General features: G+C 47.4%; 1 protein-coding gene across 1 annotated transcript; it reads left to right on the top strand.

The window, feature by feature from the left end:
• The first annotated feature begins 1,788 nt into the window (after positions 1-1,788).
• On the top strand, positions 1,789-2,553 carry LOC123397775 (putative glutaredoxin-C14). The gene has a single exon (XM_045092306.1). The coding sequence runs from the start codon at positions 1,910-1,912 to the stop codon at positions 2,219-2,221; it is 312 nt and encodes a 103-aa protein (XP_044948241.1). The 5' UTR covers positions 1,789-1,909; the 3' UTR covers positions 2,222-2,553.
• The last annotated feature ends 12,828 nt before the right edge of the window (positions 2,554-15,381 follow it).

Genomic DNA, 15,381 nt, shown 5'->3' with positions numbered 1-15,381 from the left:
TACATGTGTTTTTTTCTTCCTTGTACACAACGGCATAATTATCCTGTAATTTTATGGTTTCTAATAATTTGCTATTTTCTATCCTCTATAAATCTTAGATTTTGTGATAGTATGTTGAACAATTTTTACTTCTATATGTTGAACAATATCAAGTAATGATAATTTTATATAAATATAATATAATATGGGAGATCATTTCTATATTTTAGAACTACTACCATATGCTGCTATAATCGGTTATACCTTCCAAAAGGAAGGCTATAGGCTTCAAAAAACAGTTTCAAAATTTGAATACACAAACTTCAGTTCGTGAGCCCACCCCTGGGTGGTGACAAAAGATAAATAGAAGTAGCACATGTGTGCCTTCTTTTTTCGTATTTTCCTTGCTTTTGTAGCTGAAGTTTGCCGGATCAATTAATTCGTAAAATATGTGTCACATAAAATGCAAAGATTGCAAAGTCATCGGACCGTGGCATCGCGACTAAAACTGAGAATGGTTTCATACTTAAATCATACTTGAACCATACCCATTAATTTATCTCTCAAAACCATACTTGAACCATACCCATTTAGTGTCATTTCTAGCCCAACCAAAACCAAACCCACTACTTTTTCCACCCAAACCAATTTAAACCCAAAACATAATCATGGATTTAAACCCAATACATAATCATGGGTTTGCTTTAATGTATATATGATTGCACAAATTGACATGTTAAAAAACAAATAAGATAGAAAAGTCATAAGTGCATCTACAACAGTTTAGAAACAAAGTAATCCTTGAGATATAGTCAACACATAGTAAGAGGCAAAAAGAACATGTCCATGGCTGATAAGCTCACTAACAAGTGTATTAAAACTAAATTGCTTACCGAAAGCACAAGAAAACACTTTCGATTTTCATCTGCTGATTCCCCATAATACATAATTACATAGTGCATTACAGCATGCACGCGGATCAAAGATACTCGTTCTCGGTCGTAGTTGATTATCGCATATAATCAATGCTTAAAAACAGATTTAGACCCATAGTTTATAACCGCTAATAACCAAACCGTTTAAACCCATAACCAACTATACCTAAACTGGTTTCTCCACATACCCAAACCAAAACCAAACTAAAAAAATCTCAGCCCAATAAACCTGAATCAATCAAACTCAAAGTAAGAACCGAACCATTACACCTGGTTTTTTAATAACCATTCTCACGTTTAGTGGCGACGCCTCCGTATCTAACAAGATCAGGCCGTCGATCGATTACGATGGGGTCCACAAAGCTGGAGCATCTAAATATGCACATAGAAAGCAGGCAACTTGATACGATTCTGTACCTACAGATAAGTGATGGTGGATTGGTGGTTGTTATCCGGATGTCATTATGAAACTGAGGCGACTCGTCACCGGCTGCACACTTGGCTGGTTTTCATGGCAACGCATTGGCCGTACGTACAGCATCGTTAATTGAATAGCCCTCGTCGTTGTCCCTGTAGAATTGTGGGACAACATGCAGCTATTTGACTGATCTCGTCAATATTACCGCACATGGCCTAGCCAGCCAAATCCGTGCAGAAAAGTAGATGGCCCTTGACCTTCTGAAAGGTAAAAATATCTGAGATTCCTCTTATAGGTCGGCACAAGCTAATATTCGGAAGTCCCTTGGCCCCTAATGAAAAGCCTGATCGATGCACTATCCAGATTGATCTCCTGAATACGTACGAACTCTTTTAACCAACTTGTGCAGTGCTATAAAAGGAACCCATTGACTCCATGCTACCAAACCATCCCGAGTTTCGTCCAACACAAAAAGCACAAACTACTCACAAGTTCTCTAGCTACGAGGACACGCTAGAAGCAAGCTCGTTGATAGCAGCTTGCCTCAAGGTTCTCGATCAACCGTCGGGGACAAGAGATGGACCGTGTGATGAAGATGGCGCCAGAGAGAGGGGTGGTGATCTTCACCTTGAACTCATGCTGCATGTGCCACACAGTAACCCGCCTCTTCACCGACCTCGGTGTCAATGCTCTGGTTCATGAGCTAGACCATGATCCCAAGGGCAAGGAGATGGAGAGGGCGCTCCTAAAGCTTCTCGGGAAGGGGCCACCCGTCCCGGCAGTGTTCATCGGTGGAAAGCTTGTCGGCGGCACCAATAAGATCATGTCTCTGCACCTTGGTGGTGAGCTGGTCCCCATGATACGGAATGCAGGTGCTCTATGGCTGTAGAGGGCAGTCTACACGTCAACATAGTCGGAGGGCCGGATATTCAGAGCCTAACTCCGGTACCACTCGACAAAATAAATTGTCCAATAGTGTGGAAGACAAGTTTTGGTAGAATAACCTAATAGCCTAAGTAGCACTACGTCGAGATAGGTTTTTCCAAGTCCTACTCTGACAACAAATTTTGGATTACCATAGGTAGTAAGCTATGTGCATGGTTTATGCATATAGTTAGGTTGCTTTTGCGCCTCTGTTCTTACCCCGATCAATTTATCTACCATCTGTATTCTACTTACCCTTTTTGCGCATTTCTTTTAATGTATAAGAACGATTACTGAGGCCTCTGCATCAATACAATGCTTGCAGCCATATTATTACGCAAGAAATTAACATGGTTTGCAGCTCTGTACAAGCTCGCAAGCAGAGCAGAAATGAAGTAAAAATAAGAAGTATCACAACCGGCAAACATAAAATAAGATGACTAAACATTTAATCTATTATTAAATCGCCATTCAAAACAATTGTAGGTATTCCGTGCTACTGTGTCCTAAAAATTGTCATATGCTTCTTGGCTTTCTCATATGACAGAGTGACGATCACATACGGATCCAAATAGTTGCTCTATAGATGATATGCGTAAAATTTGTAATGGCTTGTGTTAAATACTCAAATCTACCTCTTCACATCCGCTTACCTCATATCTTTTTTTTTTAGAAAAGGAGGATGACACCCGACCTCAACATCTCGGAGATGCATGCGGTCATTTTATTGATTATTCTCGAAGACCTTACAAAGTGTTATAACAATATGTCTGAATCCGCCATCTTCGCAACATCTGTCGCTACTCCTATCCATATGATGAAGGGGTGCTAGTTGGGCCACATACCCAGACCACTTACCTAAGCCTAACATCAAAAGCCGGAAGCCCCAGCAGAGCCGGTCTAGCCATCTGCCACATACCGGGTCTAGGGCACAAAACTGATCTGGCGCAATCGTGTGTTCTCGCCGCCATCTTCCACCAGTCCGTCTTCAGAGCAAATATTGAGGCTTTTACCTTGTGTAGCCACTCTGCCATCAACGTCTCCATGACGCTAGACAGCTACCTCCTCCTGCGCGAGTCCATCTCCACGCATCGAACGTCGAGTCCCCACAACACCATGCCGCCGATATCCGCCGCTATCAATAATGTGTGAGATGAAGCACCGCTCCACCATTCCTCCAGCCAGCACTTGCTTCAAAACGATGCCCCCAGGAGGTAAGGTGATAAAACGCCATCATCGTTTGATCCAGGAAGACCCAGATCTAGGGTTTCCCCCGTAGCATCCCGAGCCTAATGACGGAAACAGCAATGCCGTTACTCCACCAAACGAGCGCCGCCGACGTCACAGCCTCCAAGATGAAGCTGGACAAAAGGCGCCGACATCGAACCGCTGCCACCTCCACTGCCGCTTGAGCAGCCCCCGAGCAACGCCTTCAGGAAGGAACACACCACCGCGGTGTCGTCGTCTCTTGGAACAAGGGGGTCTGAGGTTTTCACCTGAGCTCCTGGGAGGGGTGGAAGGAAGGTGATCCTCTCCGAAGCCTCCAACAAGGGGAACAACACCCAAAGACGTTGCCTTCGGAGTGGCCGCCCCACCGGCCAACTGACTCCCCCGGAACCCTTCCAACCACCTGATTTGCAAGGCCAGCACCCAAGAACAGCGAGAAGCCATCTGGGACCGGATCCGCTGCAGATCGAAGTAGATCGGGGTCGAGGACAAACAACACCATGGATTACCTTATATCCGCCATACTACATATACAACGTGATGAGCTATACTACCTGATCAAATAACGCACAATGAAATTGAAATCAAATGAGCAACCAAATGCATATGAACAAACGGTACATCATCCATAAGATCATCGGAGTTTGTGATCGGACAAGTTCTTAACCTCAACAACTAAAAGCGATAATAAACATAGGAAAACAGTGGCGGATTTACGATTTCAAAACAGGGTGGTCCAGCTTAATTTTGTTTTTACGCATTTACATTCAGCATAGTTCTTCTATGCGACTTGTTTCCGATAGAGAAAACAATGTCTGGATGTATCTATAACTAAAATAAGTCTAGATACATTCATCTCTAGGACAAGTATTTCCGGACGGAGGGGGTATTATTCTACAATTCTACAAGAAACAATGCATCCTGCCAATCCCTGCATTTTACCCATCATAATTGGACAACAGCAAATGGAAATCAATGTAAGTTTGAATCCGAATTGTGAAATTGGAAAAAAAATGGAGAACGGGGAATCACCGTACCTGTGTACTGTGTTGATTCGTGGGAGGGCTGGCTGCAATCGACTGTTGTGTTGCAGGGTACACGCTAGACCGTCGGAGGGCAGCTTTGCTGCACGCCCAAGGCAGGGTGCACGGCTGCTGATTGCACACTGTCGCCCGCCGTGCATGACTGGTTCCGTCTGTGAAATGGGCGGCTGGACTGCGCTGGCGACACCGTAGTGTGCGGGGGAAGCGCGCGACGAGCGACGGTCCTCCGGAGGCAGGCGAAAGGAGGCAACTGTGAGTGGCCGGAGAGGCACATAGGTACTGTACGTGGGAGGCCACTATCGGCGAGCTCAGGACCGAGACGAGTGCTTGTGGACCGGCATGACTACCCGGCTTGTTGGGCCTCTTCTCTGGCCGTGGTCGTTACGGGCTGGCCCATTTTCACATAGGAAAAGAAAAGGAAAATGGGATCAGGAGGGATCAATCCCTGATTGCCGCAAAGATAAGCAGCGCTTACGAGCCAACACATCACCATACAATTCGTGATATGTATAAGGACGCGATCCACTTGAACGAGTGCAGTCGGTTTTCTCCAGTTTTTTTTTTCGTATTCCTATTCTTCTTTTCTTCATTCTGTTATTTCGTTTCGTTTTGTTTTCTTTTTCTTTTTCTTCGGGGTTTTTTCATTTGTTTCTTCAGGTTTCAATATTTTCCTTTTCTTTTGGTTTTTTTTTTTCGTTTTTGTTTCATTCTAAATTCTTATATACATGATTAATATTTTTTCATACACTTATTCAACAATTTTTCAAATACTTGTTGAACAATTTTTTATATGATCAGCATTTTTAACTATTTGCAAATACTCCTTCATCATTTTTCAAATAGTTTTTATTATTTTTATATACATGACCAATATATCTTCAAAATACTTGTTCATTTTTTTCAATATTTATTCAACATATCCAAATACTTGTTCAAATACTTGTGAACATTTTTCATAAAAATGATTAGAATTTTTTCAAATACTTGTTCAACATTTTTAATACTTTGGAATTTTTTATAATATTTTTTTTTTGAATATTTAAAGTAAAAATAAAAAATAAAAAAATAAAACGTAAAAGAATATGAAAAAGAGGTTTTGGCCTTCGGGGCTCGTGGGCTGGCCCATCTTGCTCGCCCCTTCAATGAGTCGGAAGCCACACGCAAATGAAATTCGTAGTGTGTGTCGCAGCCCACCTCACCACCCTATAGAGCCGCAGGAGCGTGTTCAACTTCTGCGTCGGGCCTTTGCCCTGCCGGTCATCGGGGCAACTATAGGCATCCGTTGCCAGTGAAGGATCTTGGTCGACGTCGGAGGAGGTGGAGTTCTGGTCGCAGTTGTCTTTCGAGGAGGAGTCCGAGGGGAAGATCAACCCCTTCGTTCGACGGACAACCTTGTCCTACTGCCGCTTCAAGTTGGTGACCCGAGTCGTCTCCTCGGCTGCCTCATTCGCCTCAAGCTCTGACTGCTCAATGGCATGCCGAAGCGCCTTTGCATTCTTCCATTGTAGGCAACGAGTGTTTGTCTCTGTCATCATCATTGATCGGTAGTACACCCAAGCGAGGAGTCGCTCGTCCTTGTCGGGCTCTACCGGCAATCCGATGGAGACGGCGGACGGGCTGCTCAGTCACGTCCCTCTTCCTTGCCCGCCGCCTCTCACGGTAGGCGACGCGCGCCACCGATTTTAGAGTGCGCGTGAGGGCCGACAGCGCATGTACTAGCACCCACCGCTGCCCACGATGGTCGGGGATGACGTGGGTCAGAGCAGAAACGTGCTGCCCTGGCAGAGGTACGTATCGGCTGGAGGGGCCAACTCCGGTGTTTGCGATGCACCGATGCGGAGCCACGACGGTGCCAATCACGAGTTGCCCACGGTGTCCATCTTGAACCGCTCCAAGGCAATGTGGAGGACAAGCTCCTCATCATACTCAAGGTCTGAGCTGGACTGGCAACTAGAGCTTTACATATAGCCCTATTGGATAAGAATCGGAGAGGGGAGAAGAGGGTATGGCACGAATGAGAAGAATGAGAGTACACTACGGTTCGGAGCAACTGATGTATTAAGATTTTTGTAGGAAAATTGTGGGGTCGACGATGGACCTGACATGTCAGGTCAGACGTGACGAACGCGTCAGGTCATGTCCATCCGCGCTATATTTGCCATATATTTGGACTTGATATGAGGGGCACCACACAATGCGGTTGTTTGAGGCATGTTTAAAACACCTGGGTGGATTGGTTTGTTGTGACCGATCAATGACTGGTACGTCCATCTGGTCGTTTCAGATGGGGTTAGGACGCTCGTTGTAGATGTTTTAGTAGAAACTCCAACCGTGCGACCCAAACATACCCTTTTTCTCCCTTTTCTCCATTTGAATTGGCGTGACCACCCCCTTTTGCAAATAGGTCGACCATGCGCCCAATGGGTAGACCAAAATCTCGTGGTCGCGGTCATCCCACATCCATTTTTAATCACACATTTTTTGTTTGGTATTTACAAGTTATTTTTATTTCACCAAATGCATTCCAATATATACATTTTATTAACAATTCTTTGCTGCGATTACAAGACCAACGAAAACAAGAACCACATTTAGACATTTAAAAAGAAGTCCAACTTTCATAACTGCTCCTACTAGTTGGACTAATATCTTCTCTATGTCTTCATTGTTACTCTGCGGATTCTTGAGCTTAAGAACGTCTTTCTTCTTGGATTCAAATATTAAACGTTGCTTCCCCTTTGGTCTCTTCATTAATCTCATCTATAGTTTCAATTCCGGCTAGAAATGTAGGAACATATAGCAAATTTCATGAGATCAATAGATGGATATATTCTCCTTCCCACTACCAAAAGTTGCATTCCTCCTACACACAAAATTTAGCAAATAATAAGCTACCGAAATTGCATCGAATCAAAAAGAAAAAGGCCGAACAAAAATGACCTATACCCCGTCCTTTTTGCACTTGACGAACACCCAACCGAGATGTTCCGACATCCAAGAAACATGTTGGACGACCTGCATCGGTCAGCCGTCGCACTTTATGGACGACAATGGTGAGCAGGAAAGCCTTTGGACCAGCACCGAGCGAGGGCGTCAGCCGGCCATGGCTTTGCCGATGGACTGACGACGGTACAAATCCAAGCGGCTAGAGGTGGATTGAGCACCTGCATGCGGCGCCAAGGCATAGCCTAGGCTAGGTGGACCGGCACATGTCCAATACCTGGTAAGTACAGTCCGCGAGTAACCGGATTCGCCAAATCCTCCCAGCAGGATGCGTTAGATCTCACCGTCGCCGCCGCACAACTACCACTCGGCCTTCTGCACACGGACGAAGGAGGCACCCCTTGGATGTTGGGTTCCCCTATGGTGGTGGCACGCACCCTGGCCTAGGGGCTGATGTCAGGCTTTGCCAACCGTGGTTTGTGCACTGGGAAGTGGACGGTTTGGCATTGTCTCGAGACACGGATGCCGGGGCGGCGGCCCTGGAAGGAGGTCCACATGGTTGGCTCTTCGTCGGGCACCATGGCGGCGGTGGTGGCTTTGTCTCTTGGTCGTGTGGGCAGCGGGAGGCATGGCGCAAGGTAGCTCAGACACGCTCTCGATCTCCGTGGGGGCTCCTAGATCCGGATCAGGGGTTCTGAGCTCGTCATGCCTTCCGAAGACCTCATGGTGGCACGCTAGAACTACCGGGCGAATGCTCTACACTCTGGCGCCGACGATGGCGACGCTTATGGGCGCCGCTCTCTTCTTGAAGACGTTGTCGTGGTGTTCTCCTCCGTGTCCGGATTCCGGGTGAAAACCTCTGTCCATTGTGAACTCGACAGCGGCGACGCGTGGCGCTCTTGAGGGCGTTGTCGTGGAGCTTAGGTGTGTAGGGTGTAAAGTGGTGTTGCGCCCAGATCCTTCTATGTTCTTTTTTTGATAGCGTTGTCGCATGCGGTGTACGTGAGTTTTTTATCGTAGGATCGACTTTGTAAGGGGGCTAACTCTCCACTCTGTATCGTTCGGCCGTGTAATCATTTTGTTCGGATTTTTCTTTATATATAAAGTGGGGCGAAAGCCTATTTTGAGAGAAAGGGAACACCACCACATTTGATGTCCCGTCTTTATGTACACAGTCGTACACCCGACTTAGAGCATCTGGAGCAGTTCGGCCCCGCAAGGGCCTGAAATAGCGTTGTTTGGGGTCGAACCGACACTAAAATCAACTTGGAGGGGCTCGGGTCCCAGGCCCCCCCCAAGGTCGCCCCCAGACGCCCTTTTCAAACCAAATTCGGAGGAATTCATTCAAATTTGAATCGTTTTTTGGATGAAGCTTAGACGAATTCATTCAAATTTGTACAAACTTAAAGAAAATACATAAGAACATATAAAACTACACTGCCGCCGGCGCCCCTAGCCTATTTCATGCCGAGGAGGTGGTAGAAGGTCGTGTAGTCGTCTTCATTGTCGCGGCCTCAGCCCTGCCGCGCGCCGCCGTCCTTGCTGTAGCCCTACCCTGCATCGTAGATGCGGGTGGGGCCAGTCTGTGCCGGCGTCTCCTTCTCGTCGTTAGAGAGGATCATGATGCCGGCCTCCTCGAGGCGGCACCGCTTAGTGATCTCTTCCAGAGCACGGCGCTCGCGCTCCATCTCCTTGTGGACGTAGTCGTCGCGCGCCCACTACATGCTGGTGTCGAGGTCGGCAGCCATGGCAGCATGCTCGGGCCTGACGGCGGTCGGCGTCACCGGCTCCTTCTTCGGTCGAACAAGCCGAGGGCGTCCACCGGTTGGGGCTACCTCGTTTATGATGAGGTTGCCGCCGGAGCAGGTGTGTTCCCGGTTCGGCGTCTCCATGGGCTCGATCTTGACGGCGGCAAGCTACGTCGTGCCAGAGGAACGGGAGCCCGAGGACGAGGAGGACGCTCCCGAATCCATGCAGCGAGGCAGCCACGAGGCCTACCCCGCCGAGCCCCCACTCCGGCGAGAGAAGGTGATCGGCGGGTGCTCCAGCGGCAGGTTGTTGCCGCCCTCGATGTGTTCGACAACGGCGAGGAGAGTGCGCCCGAGGACGCCCCACCATGCCTTCTGCCCGTCCGAGTTGTGGTGCCCCTTCATCACCGGGAAGATGTTGGTGGAGGCTAGCTACTCCTCATGGCGACGCATGAAGTACGCCGTCCAGAGCGGCATGTTGTCGTGGGCGTACCTCTCCTGATGACAAACTTCCTCCGGCAGGTTTGCCCGGATGCGCGTGATCTCGCCGCGGCGCTCCAAGGCGGAGGTGGAGGGGGCATGGGGACACCGTCGGGGCTCAGCCTGCAAGCGGCCCACACGCGAATGTTCGACGGCGTGCGGTAGTTGGCCTCGTGGAGCGAACGCTTCCCACTCATACAACGAACGGCGACCGAAGTCGTTCGCCGCCGCGCCGTCGCTTGGGAACCTCCCGGCCATTGATGGGAAGGTGGTTCCATCGGCAGGGTTTCTCCAGCGAGTGAGATAGAAGAAGGGGCGGGAGGGGTGAAAAGACCACGATGACGCCTAGAGGGGGGGGTGAATAGGCTATTTAAAACTTCTTCGGATTTGGCTTAAACCTAATGCGGAAATAAACTAAGAGGATACTTTTCAAGCACAAATCCTAAATGCAATAGGCACCGCAACGTGTATCAACAACACGATCTACCAAGATGGACACAATGCAGTTACTAACAAGCACAAGCAAGTTACACAAACTTACTTGAGCTATATCACACGACAAGTAGGTGAACGACACAAGATACTAGATCACACTATAGCACACGATATATCAAAAGCTGCAAGTGTGAACGTGTGGATATAGAGGGTATGCTTGAATGATTAATCTTGTACAAAGAAATAGCCAACACAATATAATGAGCACAAACAATATGCAATGTATGTATGCTCAAGTAACACAAGTAAACCACAAGTAAGGAGTTAAGGTTAAGGATAACCAAGGTCACTGAGACGAAGATGTATACCGATGTTCACTTCCTTGGAGGGAAGCTAGTCACCATTAGAGAGGTGGATGTTACCACGAAGGCACACCAACGCCACGAAGGCTCACCATATTCTCCCTTTGAGATAACACCACGAAGGCGTTTCTCAACCACTAGTGGTAAGCCTTTGAGGTGGCTTCCAAACACTCACAAACTTTTCCGGGGGGTAATCACACGGATTGATTCCTCTCCGAAGACTCCTACCGCCTAGGAGTCTCCAACCTCCAAGTGTAACAAGATCACGGGGATTGCTCAAAACATGCTCAAATCTCAAATAGCTTGGGTTGAGAGAAGGAGAGGGAGACGATCTATCTTTTGATTGGAACAACTCTCAAAGGGGCTCACAAATGCTCTTGGGATCTAAGATTTGGTGTGAGCAAATGTGTGTGGGGGTAGTAATGTGTTCTTATGAGGATAAGGTTATGTTGGGCACCCTCTCACGAAGTGGGAGGGGGGGTATTTATAGTGGAGAAGGGAAATTGACCATTGGGGTCACTTAAGTCTGACAGTGGTCGAACGTCCGGCAGTTCTCGGATGTCCGGATGCCCACAAGGGGTCGGACGTCCGACAGGGGTCGGTGGTTCGAGAGATGTACATATATCAGGAACCACTGTGAAGTCGAACAGGGACCGGACGTCCGGAGGAAGCTGGATGTCCGAGACTTTGGCTCTGTTCAAGGGCACCAGATTTCCGAAGGTGGTCGTACGTCCGGTCCTCGGACGACCGGAGTAGGCCGAAAGTCCGTGTCATTTGACTCAAATTTCTCTGGTGCAAGATTCCGGATTTCCGAAGGAGGTCGGACATCCAGCCCTCAGATGACCGGAGGAGGCCGGAAGTCCGTATTATCTGACTCAAATTTCTCTCGTGCAAGATTCCGGATTTCCGAAGTGGTTGGGCGTCCGTCCCTCAGACGTCCGGAGGAAGCCGGATGTCCGAGGCATTGGTTCTGTTTTCAGATAACAGCAGAGCAGTGGAGATGTGGTATGAGCAGAAAAGTAGAGATGTAGTTTGAGCAAGTTCATCGCAAAAACTGTGATCCCCTCTTAATAGTGCGGGATCCATTAAGAATCAAGAATCATAAAAGGGTACCGATGATCCATACTTGAGTGTATACTATTATACGCTGATCATCACTCCGCACCACTAACGTCAATGGAACTGATACCTTTGAGTTAGCCCTTTCACTTGATCTTGATGTTGTTGTTCCTTCTTGGTTCAAGTTGAAAGCAAGACATGATGAAGTCTTCAAGTAGCTCTCCCATAAACAATGTGGAAAGCCTAGCTTATGTATTCATCTTCATTTGTCCACCATGTGAACATCCACAAGAATCAAGCATGTAGTGCTCAGGAATGCTTATCTTGTTTTTTCCTTGTTAGCACATGAGCTTGTCCTTAGCAACACATGATCATTAACAATAGCTTAAAAGGGGATTAGTGATTAGTTATCTATATGTGTGTTGTCAGCAACACGAAAACACGATTAAGGGCATGACTGCACTTTCAATCTCCCCCTTTTTGGTAGTTGATGACAACATACATATAGCTCTCAAAAAATAGTAATAAACATGTGTGGCTTAGGAGAGATTTGTTACGATGCTTATGAAGCTCCCCCTGATTATATGCATAGTAAAATAGGTAAGTGCGGGAGCTCCCCCTTAATGCGTGCTTGAAGATAATAGCATGATATAACATTACACCATAATAGTTCAAAAATACATAGCATATCATAAGAATCAATAATTCATAGCATATCATATGAATCAAGGCATATCATATGAATCAATAGGATAGCATAAAACTCATCATCATATGACACAATGATAATATCATGTTATATCTCATCACCACATGATAGTTTAACAATACATCATCCATAAGTGATGCATAGCACATCATTCATAAGTATCGTTACATGATGACACATCATTAAGTTTGACATAATACATCATACCATACATTATGAGAGAAACTAAAATCGAAACTAAGATAAGATAATGTCCTCCCCCTTTGGCATCAAGGACCAAAAAGGAAGGAACCCAACAATGCTACCACATACTCAAATATCACCCTCATCAACATCATCATCATCAGGCATCATCCTCATCCTCACGCAAACCACTGCCACCAGCCTCGTCAAGAAAATCAGCCCACTCAGGACCAGATGGGAAGCCAAAGTTAGAAGGAGGAGCAGCAGGAAGATCCTCATCGTCACTCACATCAAGAGCGCCCGAGTCTCTCAGACGAGCCTTGAGGGCATTCTTGGAGGAGACGAGGCAAGAAACCACATCATGAGTTTGACCGCACTGGAAAGAGAAAGCCTTCATCATGGCAGAATGTTCCTTGCCAATGAATTTGGCAAAGCGACCGAGAGGAGCTGAGCTAGATGAAGGGGTTGCAGACCGGGCAGCAGTGCAGCGAGTGGAGGTGGATGAGGTTTTCTTAGGTGCATAGTCATCCGCCATGTGAGTGGGAATGGCCCACTTGTGATGCATGTGAGTGGGAGCAACAGTGAATTCAGAAACATGGTTAATAAAGGCCTGGATGAAGGGGGCATGCGGGAAGGCTCTCTTGTATTGAAGACTAGCGAGCCGAATCTCATGCCAGAGAAAGTGAGGCACATTAATCTTGCGCTTGGGGGACTCGTGTAAATGTGACATGATGTCAATACAGTAGCCGCTGCAGGATCCCTTATCACCCATCTTGGGATAGATGGTGCGGATAAGACACTGAAAATGATAAAGTAGGGAGAGCGCCAGATGGATACTTGGTTAAGATCCTACATCCGTTCGTCTGAATCAAGTTCACGAAGTGGTTTGAGGAGAAGCCCACACGCCTCAATGGGCTTATGTGCATGGTTAGGATCATTCTTATGGATTTTGAAGACGGAGTTGGGGAAACCGAGTGCGGCAACAAATTCATCATAAGAGGCTGTGAACTCAACATCAGAAGTCACCCAGCTAACAGTGTTGTTTGAGCCAAAGAAACACGTGGCATAAAATTGATGAATAGCGGCACTGTTAAAATCGCACCGAAAAGCAAAGGGGGCAGCGAGCCCCGATGACTCAATGCGCTCAATGGCACCCGGGTATTTCGCCGGGTGAGTGCGAATATGCTCAAGATCAATATAATGATGGACAGAGAGAGCCTTAGGAACGATGACAGTAGAAAAGATGTCCGCTTGGACGTGTGTGCGGAAACGTGAGTCCATAGAGTCACGTATAACAGAAAATTGGTTAACATCGCGGCGGAAAGTAAAGTAGGAAGACTTAGGAACCGTGCTGAAGTCCTTGTCTTCACGACCTAAAGTAGGAGGAGGTTCAAGAGATATGCGACGAGCTTCACCTTCGGGCTGTTCAGGAGGAGGTGGTGGCATATATGAGGGCCTGCGAGTCCCCGGCTTCGGCGTAGTCTTCCGAACGGCAACGTGTTCAGCACGTTCCTCATCTGCAAGCTCATCCTCGAAGTCAGAGCCATCAGACGAGGAGCGGGGATGTGGAGGAGGACGTCGGGCGAGCCGTTTGAAGGGACGCCGTGGTCCATCGGAGTCATCCAACCCCGTGCCAGGAGGGGCACGAGCGGATGAGCCAACACAGTTCTTTCGGGCAGTGTGCTTAATCTTGGGCATGATGGAACAAGGCCTACACGATTGGAAACCCAATGGGGAACGGTCACGGTCAAACCACATGAACGAACACATGAACTAGTGAGAAAGGGGAACCAATCGCGAGAAAGACCGAGAGGATACCTGCAGATCGAGAGAGGAGAGGAAGGGAAGACGGATCCCGCGGAGGAGATCAGCCAGATCGCGGGGCAGGGCCCCTATGGCGGCGGGCGCGGTCGAGCTCCTCCGGCAGCTGGCAGCGGCTGTGGAGGCGGCTGGGAGAAAGGGGGGGGGCGTGTGAGGGCTAGGGCAAGGCCCAGCCCGCGCCCCTCTATTTGTAGAGGCTCCCGATGTGTCGGACGTCCGACGGGCGCCGGACGTCCGGAGTGCATCAGCCATCTGACGACCGACATGTGCCGGACGTCCGGAGTGAGTTTAGCCGTCGGACGTTCGAGACTCGTCGGACGACCGAGAGAGAGGTAGGCAAAGGCAATTTCTGGGATTTGGATGATGAGGTGATAAGGAGTATTCTCGCATGTGTAGCAACCAAAGGACTCTCAATAAACATACTTTGGACATGGTATGATGTAAATCTTCTAATTCGATTACTATGATAAGTGTGGGTCCAAAATACGGTCAAACAGATGAGTGCATAGAATCATGCACACGTTTTCCTGTTATAAGAGCAAGGCACATGACACAAGGGCCATGGCACAAATTTGCCTCATTCATATGACCATGAAGTGCTAAGAGAACACCAACACAAGCATTTCATCAGTGTGATTCACAAGGACATGCAGGAAATTACAAAGTGGAAAAGTATTATGTTCATGCAATGATGCAACCTACACAGGGTTGACTCTAATGTTATACATGCATGAAGTAAATACTTGTTACTGAAAAGCATTGGTATGGCGTAGAAGTAGCCGAGTCCTGTCTTGACTCTAATTTCTTCGTGACCAGCACCATCTTCTTTTGAGAATAAGTCAAGATGGCAATGCTTCTCCAAAGTACCTAAACCACCAATTAAGCACAATATGGTCCCCAAACTTATTGGGTCCGAAGTAGTTAGTCCAACTACAATATATATAGGGTAAGATCACTCAATTATGTGCATATAGATATAAGTTTTACTTTCAAGCACACCTTAACCTTTTAATGGATACATATGATTTACCATATACATATATTGGATCAAAGATACGATAGACACGACATGTGCATCTACACATAGTAGATATGCCTACACAAGCCTCTCAAAA

This window comes from Hordeum vulgare, chromosome 5H, assembly GCF_904849725.1.
Source record: "Hordeum vulgare subsp. vulgare chromosome 5H, MorexV3_pseudomolecules_assembly, whole genome shotgun sequence".
In the NCBI taxonomy this organism is placed as follows: Eukaryota; Viridiplantae; Streptophyta; class Magnoliopsida; order Poales; family Poaceae; genus Hordeum; species Hordeum vulgare.
The sequence above is the reverse complement of the archived record's forward strand: the minus strand, read 5'-3'. Positions and strand labels throughout refer to the sequence as shown.